General features: G+C 40.1%; 1 protein-coding gene across 1 annotated transcript; it reads left to right on the top strand.

Moving 5' to 3' along the window:
* The first annotated feature begins 278 nt into the window (after positions 1–278).
* Positions 279–1,912, top strand: LOC121781537 (tryptophan N-monooxygenase CYP79A68-like). Its single transcript, XM_042179264.1, has 2 exons — positions 279–1,190; positions 1,283–1,912. The coding sequence occupies exons 1-2, from the start codon at positions 279–281 to the stop codon at positions 1,910–1,912; spliced, it is 1,542 nt and encodes a 513-aa protein (XP_042035198.1).
* Positions 1,913–21,376: the final 19,464 nt, after the last annotated feature.

Here is a 21,376-nt window from a genome sequence, read left to right as displayed (position 1 = left end):
AAGTGAGACTCATATTCTACTAATTTTTACAATCCACTTTTACATTTCTTAAAACCCATACCAGAACCAAAGTGGACAATTATTAGAGACGGGGGAGTTATTGAAATATTTTTAGATAGAATTCGTGAACGGAAGTAATGCATATTGGCAATGTGGAATTAAATCGCCTCTTGTGTTCTGTTCCTGTATGATTTTTTAATTTCCATATACCACTATAATATAGTATCATTCTTGAAACACAAACGCTCTTCCATTAATTAAAACTTTGAGCAAGAGAGATGGAATTTGTAATATTATTGGTAGCATTGGTGCTTTCCCTATCGATAATCTTCAACAAAAGAATACTAAAAAGACCAAAACAGCCTCTTCCACCTGGTCCCTCCGGCTACCCTATCATCGGTTGCTTGCCGGAGATGTTGAGAAACAAGCCAACTTTCCGATGGATGCTCGACTACATGCAAGCCTTCAGCACCGAAATCGCATGCTTTCGCCTCGGAAGCGTCCACGTCATCACCATCAGCTCTCCCGAGCTTGCTCGAGAGTTTTTCAACGTGCAAGACTCCGTTTTCGCAGCAAGGCCGGGAAACATGACGGGGAGGCTCACGAGCGACGGCTATCTGTCGGCGGTTCTTGCCCCCGGAGGCAATCAATGGAAGAAAATGAGGAGAGTCATCGTGTCTGAAGTGCTCACTCCGTCTGTCCATGAATTTCTTCACGGAAAGAGATGTGAAGAAGCCGATCACCTCGTTCGATACGTCTACAACCAGTCCAAGACTGGTGTCGCCATCAATGTGAGAGAGGCGGCGCGGCTTTACTGCGGCGGCGTGATTAGGAAGTTGGTGTTCGGGAAGAGATTTTTTGGAGCCGGGACAGAGGCTGGTGGGCCCGGATTTGAAGAGAAGGAACACATGGATGCGGTTTGGATTATTCTATCATACACATATGGATTTGCAATTGCTGATTATGTTCCACTTCTTGAGGTGTTTGATTTTGATGGTCATAAAAAAACTCTTACAAATGCTATTAAGAATCTGAGAAAATACCAAGATCCAGAAATTGATAATAGGATTGAGATGTGGCAAAATGGTATTAGGAAAACTAATGATGATATTCTTGATATTTTGATTAACCTCAAGGACTCCAACAATAATCCATTGTTGTCAGCTGAAGAAATCAAAGCCCAAGTTATTGTAAGTCAGTTTCTATGTTTAAAAATTACTATGTTTTTTTGGAAAAAAGTATGGACCCTATTATTTCATTACATTTACTTGTTTGGTTGCAGGAAATGAGTATAGCAGTAATTGATAATCCATCAAATGTTGCTGAGTGGAGCATGAGCGAGATGATTCGTGATTCACGTATTCTTGAGAGAGCCATTAAAGAGGTAAATGAGATTGTAGGTAAAAAAAGAGTTGTACAAGAATCAGATTTACCTAAACTGAACTATATACAAGCTTGTATTAAGGAGGCTATTAGGTTACATCCTGTGGCACCATTCAACCTTCCCCATGTTTCAACTGAAGATACTATTGTAAGTGGATACTTCATACCAAAAGGAAGTCACATCCTACTGAGTCATCTTGGCCTAGGACGGAACCCTAGGGTTTGGGACGAGCCTCTTAAATTTAATCCAGACCGTCATATTACAAATGGATCCTCGCAGGTGGTTCTCACTGATTCTCAGTTGAAAATGTGGACGTTTGGTGTTGGTAGGCGTGGTTGCCCAGCCATCTTGCTTGGTTCTACCATAATGACACTTCTTTTAGCTAGACTTATTCACAGTTTTAGTTGGACGTCACTTTCTACTTCGCCCCTAATTCAAGACTCAAATCTATTTCCTTTTATGGCTGAACCATTGATGGCTTATGCCACTCCCAGATTGGAACCACAAGTTTATCAATATTTAATATAATTATATTGACAATATTCATTCATCATGTGTATAAAGTTTCAATTATATTATATTTATGGTGTTTTAAGTCTAAAATCATATCCCAACGATAAAACTAAAACAAAACACAATGCCTCATTTAATGTATTATTAACTGGGTTAATTTTATAAATGATCCCTCAACGATAATGCTTTTAGTCAAATTGATTATCGTACTTTAATTTATTTCAAATCGAGTAATAAACTTTTATGTTGTTGTATCATTTAAAATTTTAATTTATTTTTATTTAAATTTACACCAATATATTTTTTGGGATTAAAACCCATTCATTCAAATATTTGCCACATCATAATTTATTCAACTCCACAACCACAATTATTAATTTCCCTGCCATTTGGTTTTCTGCTCTCTCTTTCTTCCTGAAATAGTGTGAATATCGAATATCCCTGTAAAATTTCGCTCAACACAAATCCAAGACCTTCCACTGTACAAGTAGTGTTGTAAAGTTTTTTATTCTATTTTCTACTTTAGAGCATTCAGGCTAAGGACCATCCAAGCTAACAATAGGTTAACTAAAAACTCCTCTACCACATCATCAAGGACTTCCCACAGTCTAGTCATACGCTAACCAAATAACAGCCCAACAATAAGCTAGAAATAGGCTAACCAACGCCCTAGCCAAGCAAATAAATTCATAAATACGAAATTAAAATTGGACACGAATACGGAGTAAGTGCAAACATAATTTCATCAAATAAAAAAAACATAGTACAATTTTTTTTAAAAAGTCTAGCAAAATAAAAAACAACCATCTAACAACTTGAACACGTTGCCCTCCCTGTCTCACTCGTCGGAGTCCTCTTGGCCATCCCCGACAGCATCGGCATCCGCAGCGGCGGGCTCGTCGTCGTCGACCCTCATCCCCAAATTGCGCTTCATCTAACCGACGACGCTCTCCAGATGTTTCTTGTATGTGGGGTCCGTCGCCGCGTTCTATTTCTTGATGGCGTCGAATATGTGCTTGGTCGCTTGGATACGAATGACATCGGTTAACCCAGAACTAGGAGCTGCGGATTGGACTTCAGAGTGCCCGCTTGAACCTCCTCTAGACATCCGCATCGCCGATTTTTGCCCAACCGGGCGACAGCGGTGGGGAATTGGTGGAGTGTCTCTTTGACATCGTCGGCGATGTCGTGGGAACCGGCACTGCTGCTGTAATACCGGGGACATTGAGTCTCGTCAGCTCCAGCCAGCCAGCCTCCACACCGGCACGAAACATGGGGGAGTCGATCAGATGTACATAGGCATCCCAGTACTTAACCGTCTGGCCTCGGGGAACTGCCGGTACGACATCTCTTTCACATCGTCCATGGTCATGCCGTTGGTCATCATGCGACTGTTGATCTCGTAGATGCCGGCAAATCTAGAGATAGCGGTGCTGGGGTTTGTATAATAAAAGATGCTTCGAGCGTATATGCCTTTGTACAGTCAGCTTGTGTATGTATACGAGAAACGCTACGTCCACTTGTTTACCTAATTATGAGAATAAATAATATAATATAATGGTTTATTATATAAATAACAAGTCTAAGCTTCTTATTAAGAATGTTAAAGTAGGGGAATCTCATGATTTCTCATAGGTTCTCCAGTATGGGACTTGACGGGATCTAGTAAGAAAAAAAAACGTGAACAACCTAGATAGGTCTTGACTACCTATTGGTATGGTTGCAGTGTTTGTGATAATTCTCTCTTACCTAAGAAGAGATTAATAACACTGGTGTGGTAAAGTACTGAAATGATCAACAAGAAATATATTCTTTATTGCTATCTACTAAAAGAATATACTTCAGAAATTTTTATATTTCTTAGTCTGTGCAAATAATATAAATATTATTTATTTAATCAGGCTCCACTTTGACTTATCAATATGAGAGTGTTTTTCGTAACTCAATCATGGCATCTAGGGTGGTAGTAATTGAATAACATGAAAATATTATAATATTATTTCACAAAATTCGCGTGCCCATAGTGGTATGATTTTATCCCCAAGAGGTGTTTGAAAACAAATTATTATTCAGAAAACTGCGCAGTTGGAATTTTATTCCATGAATAATAAATAAAGTTTCAAACTAGAAAAACTTTTTGGAGTATTAATTTAATTCAAGTCACATAGCAGGCAAAGAATTAAATCAATGGATTATGATAATCTTAAAAGCGGGAAATATTATAAAACAAAATAGAACTCAAGTTTTCATAATTTGGTGATTTAGATGGGAGTGCAATATTATTTTTTAGTGGAACAAAATAATATTTCATTGGATAATATATTAAATCATGTGTTAATTGATTTAATTAGAATTTTATCTAATGAGTGATCTCAACATCTAATTCACTCTATGCATCCTCATTCTAGCCCAAACCTAGTCCAACTTATAAATAGTGAAGAGATGTGGAAACCCTAGCACACAATACACAACACACTCTTCCAACCAAACCCTAGCTGCCATCACCGGCGTTCTCTCTCCCCCCTCTTGTCAAGGTTACTAGAAATCACCTTTCGAGTGATTGAATACTGTAAAACTCTAATAATTATTTTCCAATGAATGCAACAGATTATTTTTGTCATAATGTTGTTATGGTTTACATTTAATGGATGTTTATTGCATATTTAAATGTATAAGCGAACATAACATAAGTCTAAGTCTTTGTTCTAGTAGACCGGTTGTGGGCTGCGCTCAATTTAAGGTACGCGGTCAGTTCTGAACAAAGAAAAATAAGAATTTCACAACCCAGATAGACCTAGACTACCTATCGTGAAAGGTTGCAATACCAGTCCGATTATTTCTAAGCCTTATTGAAATATGATGACGTTGGTGTGGTATAGCACTGAATGGATCTAACAGCAAGACGAGTCTTTATGCTATCTACTGAAAGACGAGGTCTTGATAATTAATTTCTTAATCAATATAAATTAGCATTGAGCATACGATATTGAGTATCTACTACTTTGACTTACCAAAGGTGCGGGTTTTTCGTCACCCAACGATCCAGGTATATTGGGTAGTGGTAATCATTGTCTAGTGGTGCTAGGATTGCTATTATGTTGAATCGTGCGCGAGGAGAGTCTCGTTTGATAACATCCACAAGAGGAGCTCGAAACGAGGTTTTATTATTCGGAACCTAGCTAGTTGGAGTTTAATTACTCTATGAATAATAAATAAGAGTTTCTTGCTAAGTCCACTCTTGGAGAATAAAATATGTTATTTAATTAAGTCCATAGCAGACATTAATTAATTAATGGATGTTTCTATCTTAAGCGCGGGAAATGAATTAAACAAATAAAAGTAAACCCGGAATACTTGTAATTTCGGATTTGGAAAGGCAGTGCAATATTACTTCTGTAGTGGCTGCTTGTAATATTCTAATATAAGCTTATATTAAATTGTGGGTTCAATTTAATTAGTAAAAAGCTAATTGAGTGAGGCCATGTCCAAATTCTTCCTTAGATCCCTAACTGTGCCCAATATGTGACTTAATATAAATAGGAGAATAAAGGAGACAGAGAACATAATTATTATAGCAAGAATTTTCGTCCCCCTCCAGAAAGAGAGAGAATTCGAAAATTGCTCCCTCCGTGAGCTGAGTTCTGTCTTCGTTATTCGAGTCCTAGTATTCTGGTGAGATTTTCCCACACAAATATTAGTATACAGTTCGGGACACCGGTCAGAAGATCAGAGGTTGAGTACTGAAGATCTTCACGTGGAGACGGAGCAAGCCATCATCGATTCTTGATTGAATCAACGAGGTAAATTGGTTAATTCCGTAGTGAGCATGTTTTAGGGATTTTATATGCTAAAGAATGTTTTAATTCAAGTTGTGAGCATGATACATGTGATAATTACGCGAATAGAATTTGTCTAAATAATCTGCTAAATTGATCAATTTTATGTGATCAGATCTCGTGCACGCTTCCGCTGCCAACCCCTTCAATTGGTATCAGAGCCAGTCTTTGGTTCTGATTATTTGGATTTAAATTTCGCGAAATTCATATATGCATGTATTATTTAATTGCGAAGCATGTTCTTGGTGTTTTGTTTAATTTATTATGCATGATGAACTCAAGAACTATCGAATCAAAGAACTTGAATTACTCAATTGTACGAGACGTGCCATCCGTCGGCGCTCGCGCCGAGACGGATTGCACCACGCGTGATCTTGAAATAGGGTTGTCGATTGAGTAGGAGCCGAGGGATCGCGATCACGGGGCGACGCGCAGTCGAGCGTTGGCTCGAGGGCGACGCCGGCCGATACCGCAAACCCCAGGCGGCTCCCGCACCAAGGCCGACGTGAAGGCTGGCACGGAGTGGTGGTTCATCCGAGAACCACCGAGACATCAGGCGCCGAGAGCTGCTAGGCGGAAGGAAGGGTGGTCGGAGCTGGCCGGAGCGGGCGCGCCACCGTGCACGCCGCTGCCGAGATCTCACGCCACCCTGACAGCTCGGATGGCCTAGACGGGCATCGAGACGCTGGCCGAGAGGTGCGCGCCGCCGCGTGCACGCCTGGCCGAGAAGCGTCGACACCCGACGGATCAACGCGCCTAGACGGCGGGGCGCACCTGGCAGAGAGGAGCGGCACCGACGTGCAGACTCCTGGCCGAGAGAATGCGACACCCGACGAGCCGCTGGCGGAGACGCTGGCGCGCCACCTGCGCGCTGGTGGCCGAGACGCTTCGGGCGTCGTGGTCCGACGAAGAACTCGTTGAATTTTCGTCGTTCATCGTTCGTGCGAACCTTGTACGATGAGATAACGATGAAAGATTATTGTAATGATTATTTAATTTTTTAATTAAAAGATATCATTATAATATTATTATTTAATGGAAATAAAATCTTTTTGGAAGATTTACCTAGATTTTAGGAATATTTTTATTATTATCTATATCTATGAAAATAAATAATTTTATTTTATTCCTAGATCATATGGATGAGAATAATTTAATAGTTTCCTAATATTTATCTAGATTTTGGGAATATTTTTATTATTATCTATATCTATGGAAATAAATAATATTATTTTATTCCTAGTTGATATGGATGAGAATAATTTAACAGTTTCCTAATAATTATATATCTAGAATCCTAATTAGGATAGATATGTATGAATACATTAAATAATAAATCTTCTCTTCCTAATCTTAAACACGGAAATAATTTGAATTTAATTCTTCATGTCTTATTAAGAATTAAATAATTTAATTATTTTAGATATATCTTATAGTAGATATGAACAAGAATTAAATACTGGAACATTATTTTCTTCATGGAAGACGCCAATTAAAGGATTCCATTATCCAGCATATTAAATACCAACAGAATTTAATTAAGCATTAATCTGCTTCAAGGCTAAGGATAATTGAATAAAAACCATAACCCAAAATATTTAAGCTGTAATTACGAACTCAACGTTTGCATATGGTCTCCACCAATAGGTCTGTAATTTATGAAGCTGCTTCCAATATTATCGCCACCTGCACTGTGGGGACAATAATCCTAGGAAATAGCGAGTTCATAAGGCGGATTTCTCAAATATAAATAGTATGAACTAGAATGTGGTTTCCAATATTATCGCCACCTGCTCTGTGGGGACCATAATCCTACGAAACTGCGAGATACAGAAGTTCACACAGGATTTATGGGATAGCTTGATCTTGTTAGCATATTTAAATGTATAAGCGAAAATAACATAAGTCTAAGTCTTTGTTCTAGTAGACCGGTTGTGGGCTGCGCTCAATTTAAGGTACGCGGTCAGTTCTGAACAAAGAAAAATAAGAATTTCACAACCCAGATAGACCTAGACTACCTATCGTGAAACGTTGCAATGTCAGTCCGATTATTTCTAAGCCTTATTGAAATATGATGATGTTGGTGTTGTATAGCACTGAATAGATCTAACAGCAAGACGAGTCTTTATGCTATCTACTGAAAGACGAGGTCTTAATAATTAATTTCTTAATCAATGTAAATTAGCATTGAGCATACGATATTGAGTATCTACTACTTTAACTTACCAAAGGTGCGGGTTTTTCGTCACCCAACGATCCAGGTATATTGGGTAGTGGTGATCATTGTCTAGCGGTGCTAGGATTGCTATTATGTTGAATCGTGCGCGAGGAGAGTCTCGTTTGATAACATCCACAAGAGGAAACGAAGTTTTATTATTCGGAACCTAGCTAGTTGGAGTTTAAATAAGAGTTTCTTGCTAAGTCCACTCTTGGAAAATAAAATATGTTAATTAATTAAGTCCATAGTAGAAATTAATTAATTAAAGGATGTTTCTATCTTAAGCGCGGGAAATGAATTAAACAAATAAAAGGAAACCCGGAATACTTGTAATTTCGAATTTGGAAAGGCAGTGCAATATTACTTCTGTAGTGGCTGCTTGTAATATTCTAATATAAGCTTATATTAAATTATTCAATTTAATTAGTAAAAAGCTAATTGAGTGAGGCCATGTCCAGATTCTTCCTTAGATCCCTGACTGGGCCCAATATGTGACTTAATATAAATAGGAGAATAAAGGAGACATAAAACATAATTATTATAGCAAGAATTTTCGTACCCCTCTAGAAAGAGAGAGAATTTGAAAATTGCTCCCTCCGTGAGCTGAGTTCTGTCTTCTTTATTCGAGTCCTAGTATTCTGGTGAGATTTTCCCACACAAATATCAGTATATGGTCCGGGACACCGGACAGAAGATCAGAGGTCGAGTACTGAAGATCTTCACGTGGAGACGGAGCAAGCCATCATCGATTCTTGATTGAATCAACGAGGTAAATTGGCTAATTCCGTAGTGAGCATGTTTTAGGGATTTTATATGCTAAAGCATGTTTTAATTCAAGTTGTGAGCATGATACATGTGATAATTACGCGAATAGAATTTGTCTAAATAATCTGCTAAATAGATCAATTTTATGTGATCGGATCTCCTGCACGCTTCCGCTGCCAACCCCTTCAATTGGTATCAGAGCCAGTCTTTGGTTCTGATTATTTGGATTTAAATTTCGCGAAATTCATATATGCATGTATTGTTTGATTGGGAAGCATGTTCTTGGTGTTTTGTTTAATTTATTATGCATGATGAACTCAAGAACTATCGAATCAAAGAACTTGAATTACTCGATCGTACGAGACGTGCGATCCGTCGGTGCTGGCGCCGAGACGGATTGCACCAAGCGCGATCTTGAAACAGGGTTGTCGATTGAGTGGGAGCCGAGGGATCGCGATCATGGGGCGACGCGAAGTCGAGCGTGGGCTCGAGCGCGACGCCGGCCGAGACCGCAAACCCCAGGCGGCTCCCGCACCAAGGCCGACGTGAAGGCTGGCACGGAGTGGTGGTTCGTCTGAGAACCACCGAGACACCAGGCGCCGAGAGCTGCTAGGCGGAAGGAAGGGTGGTCGGAGCTGGCCGAGAGCGGGCGCGCCACCATGCGTGCCACTAGCTGAGATCTCACGCCACCCCGACGGCTCGGATGGCCGAGACGGGCGTCGAGACGCTGGCCGAGAGGTGCGCGCCGCCGCGTGCACGTCTGGCCGAGAAGCGTCGACACCCTACGGATCAACGCACCGAGACGGGCGGGGCGCACCTGGCCGAGAGGAGCGGCATCGACGTGCTGGCTCCTGGCCGAGAGGATGCGACACCCGACGAGCCGCTGGCCGAGACACTGGCGCGCCACCTGTGCGCTGGTGGCCGAGACGCTACGTGCGTCGTGGTCCGACGAAGAACTCGTCGGATTTTCGTCGTTCATCGTTCGTGCGAACCTCGTACGATGAGATAACGATGAAAGATTATTTTAATGATTATTTAATTTTTTAATTAAAGATATCATTATAATATTATTATTTCATGGAAATAAAATCTTTTTGGAAGCTTTACCTAGATTTTAGGAATATTTTTATTATTATCTATATCTATGGAAATAAATAATTTTATTTTATTCCTAGATGATATGGATGAGAATAATTTAATAGTTTCCTAATATTTATCTAGATTTTGGGAATATTTTTATTATTATCTATATCTATGGAAATAAATAATATTATTTTATTCCTAGATGATATGGATGAGAATAATTTAACAGTTTCCTAATAATTATATATCTAGAATCCTAATTAGGATAGATATGTATGAATACATTAATTAATAAATCTTCTCTTCCTAATCTTAAACACGAAAATAATTTGAATTTAATTTTTCATGTCTTATTAAGAATTAAATAATTTAATTATTTTAGATATATCGTATAGTAGACATGAATAAGAATTAAATACTGGAACATTATTTTCTTCATGGAAGACGCCAATTAAAGGATTCAATTATCCAGCATATTAAATACCAACAGATTTTAATTAAGCCTTAATCTGCCTCAAGGCTAAGGATAATTGAATAAAAACCATAACCCAAAATATTTAAGCTGTAATTACGAACTCAACGTTTGTATATGGTCTCCACCAATTGGTCTGTAATTTATGAAGATGCTTCCAATATTATCGCCACCTGTACTGTGGGGACAAACATCCTAGGAAATAGCGAGTTCATAACACGGATTTCTCAAATATAAATAGTATGAACTAGAATGTGGTTTCAGAAGTTCACACATGATTTATGGGATAGCTTGATCTTGTTGGCAGCACATAAGCATTGTTATGGGAGTGTGTTGTAGAAATGAGACTCTGTAATGCTAAAGAGGTGGTCTTGCTTAGGCAACATTAGGCGGCCATGCCACTCTGTGGTCTCTGGACTATTCGTCGGTGTTGTGATCAGTAAAAATTGTAAGATTTTAATGCGTATTAACTTCCTCTGGAGGATACAAAATTTTAATTTTACTGTTGCAATATTTTGAAAAGTTTTATGGTTAATCCAATCAAACTTCTTACATAAGTTTATGACAAATGGTAAATATTCTGTGTTGCAGTGCAAATCAAATCGTCAATATGTCGTTCAATCCTCTTTCTGCAATACTTAAAGAAAACGAACCAGAGGGACAAAATTACATAGAATGGAAACAAAATTTGGACATCGTTATCACAGCAGATGAGTACATCTTTGTACTCACAACCCCGCGACCTCCAGTGCCACCAGCTAACGCTGCGGCAGGAGTCAGAGATGCACACAGACGGTGGCATAAGGCGAATGAGATGGCTAAGTGCTATATGTTGGCATCTATGTCATCAGTACTCAAGCATCAGCATTCAGCCATGGAAACTGCCGCCGAGATCATGCAGAATCTCAAGAATCTTTTTGGTACTCAGAATCGAAAGGCTAAGTCTCAAGCCTTTTGGAGTATCATGTCGAAGACTATGAAGGAAGGCTCATCTGTGAGGGACCATGTCCTCGAGATGATGGGACACCTCAACCAAATTGAGGTCTTGGGAGGGACGATCGATCCCGAGTCCCAGTTGACTATTATCCTTCAAAGTCTTCCCCCTAGCTTCCAGCAGTTCAAGCTCAACTTCGAGATGAACAAAAGGAACTACACCTTGGCAGAGCTGTTGACTGAACTTCAGTCGGCAGAGGACCTTATGGTCCAGGCTAAGGTGACCATGATGACTTCGGCACCTCGTTCCTCTAGCTTCAAGCCTAGCGCGGGAAAAAGGCAGGCACCGAACTCAGGACCGGCCAAGATAGCTAAGGGAAAGAAGAAGAAGAGGGCAAACAATAAGCCCACGGGGAAGTGTTTCAAGTGCGGAGAGAAGGGGCATTGGAAGCCAGATTGTCCTAAAAAAGGGCAAGGCTACAGGTATGCACCAAGCTTTAGTAGTCGAGTCATGGTTGGCTTCGAAGTCTACTTGCACTTGGATTATTGACACTGGAGCCACTGATCATATTTGTTTTGATCCGGACTTAATGCAGGTGACAAGACGGCTACGTGATCGTGAGATCGAGGTCCAGCTGGGCGACGCTACAAAAGTGGCGGCCGTAGCAGTGGGAGACATTTATTTGCGTTTTAATAGTGATAGATTTTTGGTTTTGTAGAATGTTTTGTTGATACCTTCTTTTAGAAGAAATTTAATTTCAGTTTCTAAATTAGTTTTTGATGGATATTCGATTTCTTTTAATGACAATTGCGTTATTAAGAAAGATGGTTCTTATATCTGTCGTGGTATCATGGAAAATAATCTGTACACAATCACATCTACACAGTTTAATAATCGCAAATCAGAACTCAATACAACATCGAAAATTTCAAAGAAACGAAAGGAACCTTCAAGTTCAATGAACGAAACGTACTTATGGCACCTTAGACTTGGTCATGCCAATGAAAGGAGGATCCATTCTCTTGTCCAACAAGATCTTATTAAAGATCTAGAGAAGGAACCTTTTCATAAGTGTGAGTCATGCTTAGAAGGCAAGATGATCTAGAGGCCTTTTCAGGCTAAGGGAAATAGGGCCAAGGAAGTATTTGAGCTCGTTCATTCCGATGTATGTGGTCCAATGTCTACTGAGGCAAGAGGTGGTTTTCGATACTTCATCACATTTATTGATGACTTCTCAAAAATTGGATACGTCTATTTGATGCGCCACAAGTCAGAGTCTTTTGATAAGTTCAAGGACTTTATGACTCTTGTGGAGAAGTATCATGGTAAGAGTATCAAAAGCCTACGATCTGATCGTAGAGGCGAGTACCTCAGTGCTGAGTTTTTGGACTACTTGTCGGAGTCGGGAATTGAATCCCAACTGACTGCACCAGGCACGCCCCAGCAGAACGGCTTGGCTGAAAGAAGGAACAGGACCTTATTGAACATGGTCCGATCGATGATGAGTTATGCACGGCTACCTACTTCGTTTTGGGGACATGCCTTGCTTTCTGCAAGCCATATTTTAGACAATTTACCATCAAAATCCGTACCTACTACTCCTTATGAGTTGTGGACTGAGCGCAAGCCCAATCTAGCACATCTCAAGATTTGGGGTTGCCCGGCTCATGTATTGGAAAAGGATCCAACTAAGCTATGATCAAGGACGGAGGTATGTTTGTTTATAGGGTACCCCAGAGGAACGAAAGCTTATGAATTCTTTAGTCTCTGAGATAAGAAAGTTATTGTGAGCACTCACGCCACATTCTTAGAGGAAGACTATGTAATGAATCATAAACCCAGCAGTGAAGTGGCTCTTGATGAGCTAACTTCTGTCACAAATTCCATTAACCAAGAACGAGTACCAAGTGTACAAACAATTCCAGAAACTTCAACTTCTATTCCAATAATTGTAGTGCCGCGCCGCAGTGGGAGGGACTCACATGAGCCCGAAAGATACATTGGTTTGGGGGAATCTATGGATCACTCCTCAGACAGCAATGTATTAGATCCCTGGAACTTTGCGGAAGCACAGGCATATGTCGATCATTGCGAATGGGTGAAAGCAATGGATTCGGAACTACAATCTATGATAGACAAAGACGTCTACGATTTGTCCGTCCTACCCGAAGGTTGTACTGCCATTGTGAGCAAGTGGATATATAAACGTAAACGTGGACCCGATGGACGAGTTAAAGTCTTCAAGGCAAGACTAGTGGCTAGGGGGTATACCCAAAAGGAAGGTTTCGATTACGACGAGATTTTCTCCCCAATGGCCATGCTCAAATCGATCCAGATACTATTGTCTATAGCAGTTTATATGGATTGGGATGTATGTCAGATGGACGTTAAGACTGCGTTTCTAAATGGCGGTCTTGAGGGGGCCATCTACATGGAACAACCCGAAGGTTATGCCATAAAGGGCAAGGAACACATGGTTTGGAAGCTTAAGAAGGCCATTTATGGCCTTAAGCAAGCATCTAGATCATGGAACCATTGTTTCGATCAAACTGTTCGCAAGTTTGGATTCGAAAAATGCCAAAGTGATAGCTGTGTGTACAAGAAGGTTGAAAAGGGGAATGTAGTGTTCTTAGTTTTATATGTAGATGACATTCTTCTAATTGGAAACAATAAAAAGATGTTGTCATCAGTACGAACATGGTTGTCAAACCAGTTCGAGATGAAGGATATGGGAGACGCGGGACACATCCTCGGGATCAAGGTTCTTAGGAATCGAGAAAAGAAGATGTTGTGCTTATCTCAAGAACCTTACATCGAAACAGTACTTAGTCGCTTTAGCATGCAGGACGCCAAGAAAGGTTTCTTACCTTTTAGACATGGCATCCATCTATCTCAAGAGATGTGCCCCAAAACGCCGTCTGAGATACAAGCAATGAGAAGGATTCCATATGCTTCGGCAGTTGGAAGTCTCATGTATGCTATGCTTTGTACGAGGCATGATATTTGCTTTGCTGTTGGCATGGTGGAAAGATATCAGTCGAATCCGGGCCAAGGACATTGGATGGCCGTAAAGAACATACTCAAGTACCTTAAACGGACTAAGGACTATGCTCTAGTTTACAATGCAGTCGAGCTATGTCCTTTGGGATATTCTGATTCAGACTTTCAAGCTGATCAGGACTCGAGAAAATCTACTTCAGGATATGTGTTCACCTTAGGAGGTGGAGCCGTAATTTGGAAGAGTGTGAAGCAGAAATGCATAGCGGACTCGACCATGGAAGGCGAGTATGTGGCCGCTTCGGAGGCTGCAAAAGAGGCAGTATGGTTCAAGAACTTTCTTATGGATTTAGGTGTGGTTGCGAATCTGCCCAAGAGCATCACGGTTTATTGTGACAATTCTAGTGCTGTGGCAAATTCGAAAGAACCAAGAGCTCACAAAGCGAGCAAACACATAGAGCGGAAGTATCATATCATAAGGGATATAGTGCAGAGAGGAGACATACAAGTGGTCAAGATTGCGTCAGAGAACAACCTGGCAGATCCTTTTACAAAGGCATTGGCGGTAAAACCGTTCGAGGGCCACGTTGAAGGGATAGGAGTTCGACTCATTCAAGACCTCAACTAGCTTTCAGTATAAGTGGGAGAAATTTGACGTGTGCACACTATTTTATATACTCGAAAGCTGTTTTGAGTATAAGTGAGGATTGTTAGGGTTTGTATACTAGAAATTACCTTTCGAGTGATTGAATAGTGTAAAACTCTAATAATTATTTTCAATTGAATGCAACAGATTATTTTTGTCATAATGTTCTTGTCACGACCGCCCAAACTAGGGGTACTACAAACGAGGCGATCGTGACCACGGGATAACGTTATAAACAACATTTAAGGATAACATTTTATATGAAAACTTAATTAGCTTAAAGGAATAATATTTTAGTTCATTAAAAGTTTAGACAACAAATTTTTAGTTTAAAGAAACTTAATGTTATAAATTTATTATTAATTAGCAACGACTTATGGCAAAGGATTTTTCAAAAGAAGCAGCGGAGAAAATAAATATTAAAATCCAATTAACTTCCAAAAGAAAACATTTGGTGTAGTTCACGAAAAACCATTTCAGAGTAACAGGGTAAACATCAGATTAACGCCTAACACAATCAAACATGCTCAAACACAGTACGAAACAGAATAAAGTCTTGAGGCATCGTTCAAAAATATAGCAGCGGAAATAAGGTTTAAAGAAAGTCAAGGATGACGTCTATGTATGAAGACACAACGCATCCAAAGTTCCTAGGCCAACTCAACATTCACCGCAACATCCCGCTCAACCTGCACATAGGGAAAAACATATGCAGGGCTGAGTACTTGTTGTACTCAATGGGCTCATGCCGAAAACATTTATACAGTTATGTCATCCATACCAGTGATCTCGAGTTTTATACGTAGTAAAGAAATATCATCGAGAACACAAAAACGTTTCACAGACTGGCCAGTCAAATAATCTCCCCATTTTCTCAACAATCCATCAATCACAATCATCAATCCACAGTGCGACGATAGTGTGGCCACACTATTCGCCCACGAGAACGACCGACTAGCAAGGACGGCTCCCGATCTCACCAGTGTACACAGCCTGATAGGGTATGCGGCCCTACTCAGACCCGAATTCGTTTCACAACACAGCCATATAGCCTAACGGAGTAAACTCAGACGAACTAGGCATCAGACACACAATCTCAATCAAAACAATCCATGGCATGACATAACAAGTTAAACCACCCTTATAACACTACATCATATTTTTGGAAAATAAAAAGATTTGTAAAGAAAGCCCACCTCGTTGGCTTAATCAATTCAATATCCACTTAAGGAAACCCTCGTTCCTTGTGCTCACGTACACACAATAACCCTTGCCAATCATCACAACACAAATCAGCCTTCCATAAATTTACATTATCATGCATGTCCTATCGTTCCTTTCATCGTTCTCTCAATTTACCCATCCCAACATTCATCAACATAAGGAAAACATGCCATAATATTTCTCAACGTATCACACATAATCACGTCAGAGGATACATTCCTTAATCATACGTGCATCATAGAATTCACCCAACTTGGCAACACATGATATTTTAACGTAGCAACAAATCTGGCAGAACTGTGCAGTTGGTTTGTAAAAATCACCAAATATCCATCCAACCTCATATGAAGTTAAAATTTGGTCACAACACAGTAGACACATTCAAGTTCATCCATGTAAAATTTCACACCAAAATCATGTCATTTGGTCAGTCAAAACAACAATGAAACTCTCTGGTCGGAACACAAAAATTCTAGCACCACTGCGCAGTTCAATTGAAAAATTTACCAAAACTTCATCCGATGTCCAATGTGGCTGAAATTTTTACAAAACACAGAAGACATATTGAAGTTTACTCAGTTAAACTTTCGCACCAAAATATGATCGTTTGGTTAGTCAAACATACGTCGTAATCCACTGTCTAAACATCACAGTTTTCAGGTCTCAAAATTTCGAAATTAGGGTTTCTTCCTCATTCAACCAAACACAATTTTTCATGCTTCCCACACACAAACATGCTTCAAAAGGTTCTGACAATCATGTTCTCATATAATCACACATCATTCACCAATGAATCATTCAAACTTTACACATATTCATTCACAATCGCATATTCACAGTTTTTCACATATAAACACAAATTTCCATCGATTAGTTTTGCGATCTATGATTCCTACACTCACTATATGCATGAAGGAATCAAGAACAAGGTTTCAATGGAGAAGATGAGGAAAATATTTAGTTATACATTCTTGAATCGAAAACCAAACGGTAGAAGCAAAGATTGATGCGATTCGTCGGGAACTCTTGAAAATCAAACTTCAATGGATGCAAGAACAAAGATGGAAGAAATTTTGGAGAGGATGAAGAGAGGGAGGAGAGGTGAGGCACGAAAATTATGAGGGAGAATGGGGGATAGGGTTTAGTTTAGGTGATTATATAGTCTTAGGTTTAATCCCATAAATTAATTAATTAATTGTGGAGGAATAAAATAGAGGAAATAAATAAAATCCACAATTAAAAAGAAGGAAAAATTTCGAAAATTAGGTTAATAAATTCGAATTTATTTGGTATTTACTTAGAGAGAAATAGATTCACAATTTAGGAAATAAGTCAATGAATATTCCATAAACAAGGGAACAAAATAAATTAAATCTCCAAGTAGGAAATAATGAGGGAAGGGGCGAAAATCTTGATGGTGTGCACAAGGAAATTATTTAAATCCTCAATTAAATAGAATATGATTTAAATTTGATAATTTCTTTATAGGAAAAGACTTCCATAAAATAGGCAACAATAAAATAGATTTCCCCCAAGGAAATTAAGCTAAAAAAACGTGTGGGATGGAGACACAATAGAAGGAAAATATTCACATCCCCAATTAATTTGGTGTAGGTATTAATTTGGTATTGAATAAAGGGAATTCCACAAAATAGGAAACAAATATATTCTCCTCTACAAATAGGGGGCGAAAATTGGCTTAATTAGCCACAAGGAAATAATGCAACTCTTAATTTAATTGGGGTGAGAGAATAAAATGTGGCAAGATTTAATTGGATTTAAAATAAATGAAGGAATCAACAAGGTACAAATTTTATCAAAGAAACTAATTCATCCTCTTAATTAAAGTTGAGGATATCCGAAACTCATAAAAATAATAGGTTAGAGTTCGAGTTTCATGTAGCATAATTTAGGGATAATTTGATTTGGATTTAATTTGGATGAATATCCCAAAACAATTAATTAAATCCAAGAAAGAATAAAATTTCCAATAATTGGATGGGCCGACAATAGCCACTTTATTTGGCTAGAACAAGATGCATGATCTTTATTTAAATTGATTCCCCACATTAAATATAACTAGCACTTCATTCCAATTTCCCCATGACGATTTATTCCACATAATCAAATTCAATCACGTAGCAACAATTTAAATTTCATAAATGAAATTTCCAATCGACATATATTAAATAAAGGTCACAAAATTTGGGATGTTACATCTTTCCCATCTTAACAGAAATTTCGTCCCGAAATTTTGACCGTCTCACATAAACAACTCGGGGTATTTTTCTTTCATTCTATCTTCTAACTCCCACGTGGCTTCCTCGGGACCTTGGTGTTTCCACAACACTTTCACGGATGCTATCGACTTGTTTCGTAACTCTTGCACCTTCCGATCTAGGATTGCCTCGGGCCTTTCCTCGTAGTTCATGTCGGGGGTCAGGATCACTTCCTCTTGATGAATCACATGATTGGGGTCGAACACGTACTTGTGCAACTGCGACACATGGAACACGTTGTGCACATTCCCAAAACTGGGAGGTAACGCCAAATGATACGATACAGGACCTACTTCATCGATAATCTCGTACTGCCTTACAAAACGCGGTTTCAGCTTACCCTTCACTCCAAACCTCACAACTCCTTTCATCGGGGATACTTTCAAGAACACTTTGTCACCAACGTTGAATTTGATTTCCGTTCGACGCACGTCAGCATACGACTTCTGCCTATCTTGAGCTTCCTTAATCCTTGCGCGGATTTGGTGCACAATTTCGATCATTTCCCTTATAGCGTCGGTTCCTAACATCTTCCTCTCGCTAACTTCATCCCAATAGAGTGGTGATTGACACTTCTTGCCATACCAAGCTTCATACGGAGCCATATCGATCGTCGCTTGATAGCTATTGTTGTAGGCGAATTCAACCAACGGTAGAACAGTTTCTCAACTTTCTCCTCGATCTAGGACAACGGCTCACAACATATCCTCAAGCGTTTGAATCGTCCTCTCTGACTGCCCGTCCGATTACGGGTGATAAGCAGTGCTGAAGTTCAGTTGTGTGCCCAATTCTCGTTGCAAACTCATCCAAAACTTTGATGTCAACTTCGTATCGCGGTCGGACACAATGGTCTTTGGCACTCCATGCAAACGTACAATCTCACTCACGTAGAGTTTAGCTAACTTGTCCGCTCCATAAGTAATCTTAATCGGTAAGAAGTGCGCGTTTTTGGTAAGTTGATCAATAATTACCCATATCGCTGTGTTGCCCTTTTGTGACTTCGGCAAACCCGTCACGAAATCCATGGCTAGATGCTCCCACTTCCACTCGGGAATTTCAAGTGGTTGCAATTTCCATATGGCCGTTGGTGTAAGGCCTTCACTTGTTGACATGCTAAACATCGCTCCACATACGACGCTACGTCCCCTTTCATTCCATTCCACCAAAAACGTTGCTTCAAATCTCGATACATCTTCGTGCTTCCGGGGTGAGCAGTGTAAGGCGTGTCGTGCGCTTCACTCAAAATCTCGTCTTTTAGCACCTCATCGCTCGGCACACACAATCATCCATCGTACGTCAAGCTTCTCGGCTCTCACCTTCACACGTAATTCTTCCAACTTCTCATCACGTCGTTGGGCTTCTATGAGCTTGGTTCTCAAATCTGGCTCAATCACTAGCGTCGCTATTCTTCCTCCTACTGTCTCGGGCGCTTTCAATATCTCCAAACTCAGTCTGTCGAATTCGCGAATCAACGCTTCCTCGTGCGTTAAGAAATAAGCCAATTGTGGTTGGTTCTTCTTACTCAAAGCATCGGCTACTACGTTCGCCTTGCCGGATGATAGTGAATACCACAGTCATAATCTTTCAGGATCTCTAACCAACGTCACTGTCGCATGTTTAGCTCCTTTTGCTCGAAGAAATACTTGAGACTCTTGTGATCCGTATATATTTCGCATCTCACTCCATAGAGATGATGTCTCCAAATTTTCAGTGCATGCACTACTGCTGCTAGCTCCAAGTCGTGAGTCGGAAAATTCAATTCATTCGGTCTCAACTGTCGGGAAGCGTATGCTATGACTTTCTCATGTTGCATCAACACACATCCAAGTCCTACTTTCGATGCATCAGTATAGACGGCGAAGTCCTTGTCGGCTGCCGGTACAGCTAGAACAGGTGCTGTAGTCAATTTCTCTTTCAATAGTTGGAAACTCGCCTCACACTCCGGCGTCCAAACCACTTTGATTCCTTTCTTCAACAGTTGTGTCATTGGTCTCACTATTTTAGAGAATCCCTCTATGAAGCGTCGATAATATCCTGCCAATTCCAAGAAACTACGGATTTCACTCGGCGTTTTCGGCGACTTCCAATTTTGCACGGCCTCGACCTTTGCTGGGTCTACTTGAATCCCATTTGCCGTCATAATATGACCAAGAAAGTTCACTCGAGTCAATCGAAACTCACACTTACTAAACTTGGCATAAAGTTTCTCCTTTCGTAATGTTTCCAACACAGTTTGAAGATGCCATCCATGTTCCTCCTCGTTCTTCGAGTATACTAAAACATCGTCGATGAAGACTAACACAAACTTGTCAAGATACTCGTGGAAAACTCGGTTCATCAAGTCCATGAAAACGGCTGGGGCATTGGTCAGCTCAAATGGCATCACGACGAATTCATAATGGCCATAACGAGTGCGAAAAGCAGTCTTAGGCACATCCTCTCGTCGGACCTTTAGTTGATGATATCCCGACCTCAAGTCCATTTTCGAAAATACGCCCGCTCCTCGAAGTTGGTCAAACAAATCATCAATCCTCGGCAGTGGGTACTAATTCTTCAAGGTCATCTTGTTGAGCTCACGATAGTCGATGCACATCCTCATCGTTTCATCCTTTTTCTTAACGAAACAACACTGGCGCTCCCCACGGTGACACACTAGGTCGAATAAAACCCAAGTCTAACAGTACTTGCAACTGAATCTTCTATTCTGCCAACTCTTTAGGGGCCATTCGGTATGGCGCTTTTGATACTGGCGCAGACCCTGGTTCCAAATCAATAGTGAACTCTAATTGTCTTTCGGGTAGCGGTCCAGGAAAAGCTTCCGGAAACACATCGGGAAAATCTAGTACTACTACGTCTTCCACTTTCAAATCCTTCTTTTCCTCTCCGTTCAAGTACACAAGACACGTCGGACACCCTTTTCTTATCATCGTGGTTTCTTGCAAAGCGGAGATCATGGAGGCTCGTCGGTTCATGGAGATCCCATATAAGATAGTCGGCTCTTTGCCCGGGGCTTGAAAAGAAATCC

This window comes from Salvia splendens, chromosome 20, assembly GCF_004379255.2.
Source record: "Salvia splendens isolate huo1 chromosome 20, SspV2, whole genome shotgun sequence".
NCBI classification, from domain to species: domain Eukaryota; kingdom Viridiplantae; phylum Streptophyta; class Magnoliopsida; order Lamiales; family Lamiaceae; genus Salvia; species Salvia splendens.
The sequence above is the reverse complement of the archived record's forward strand: the minus strand, read 5'-3'. Positions and strand labels throughout refer to the sequence as shown.

Bases quoted from the DNA above. Each gene is read 5' to 3' on its own strand.
- LOC121781537 (XM_042179264.1), top strand. From the start codon at position 279: ATGGAATTTGTAATATTATTGGTAGCATTGGTGCTTTCCCTATCGATA. The intron at 1,191-1,282 runs GTAAGTCAGTTT...GTTTGGTTGCAG, and splicing joins AAATCAAAGCCCAAGTTATT to GAAATGAGTATAGCAGTAAT.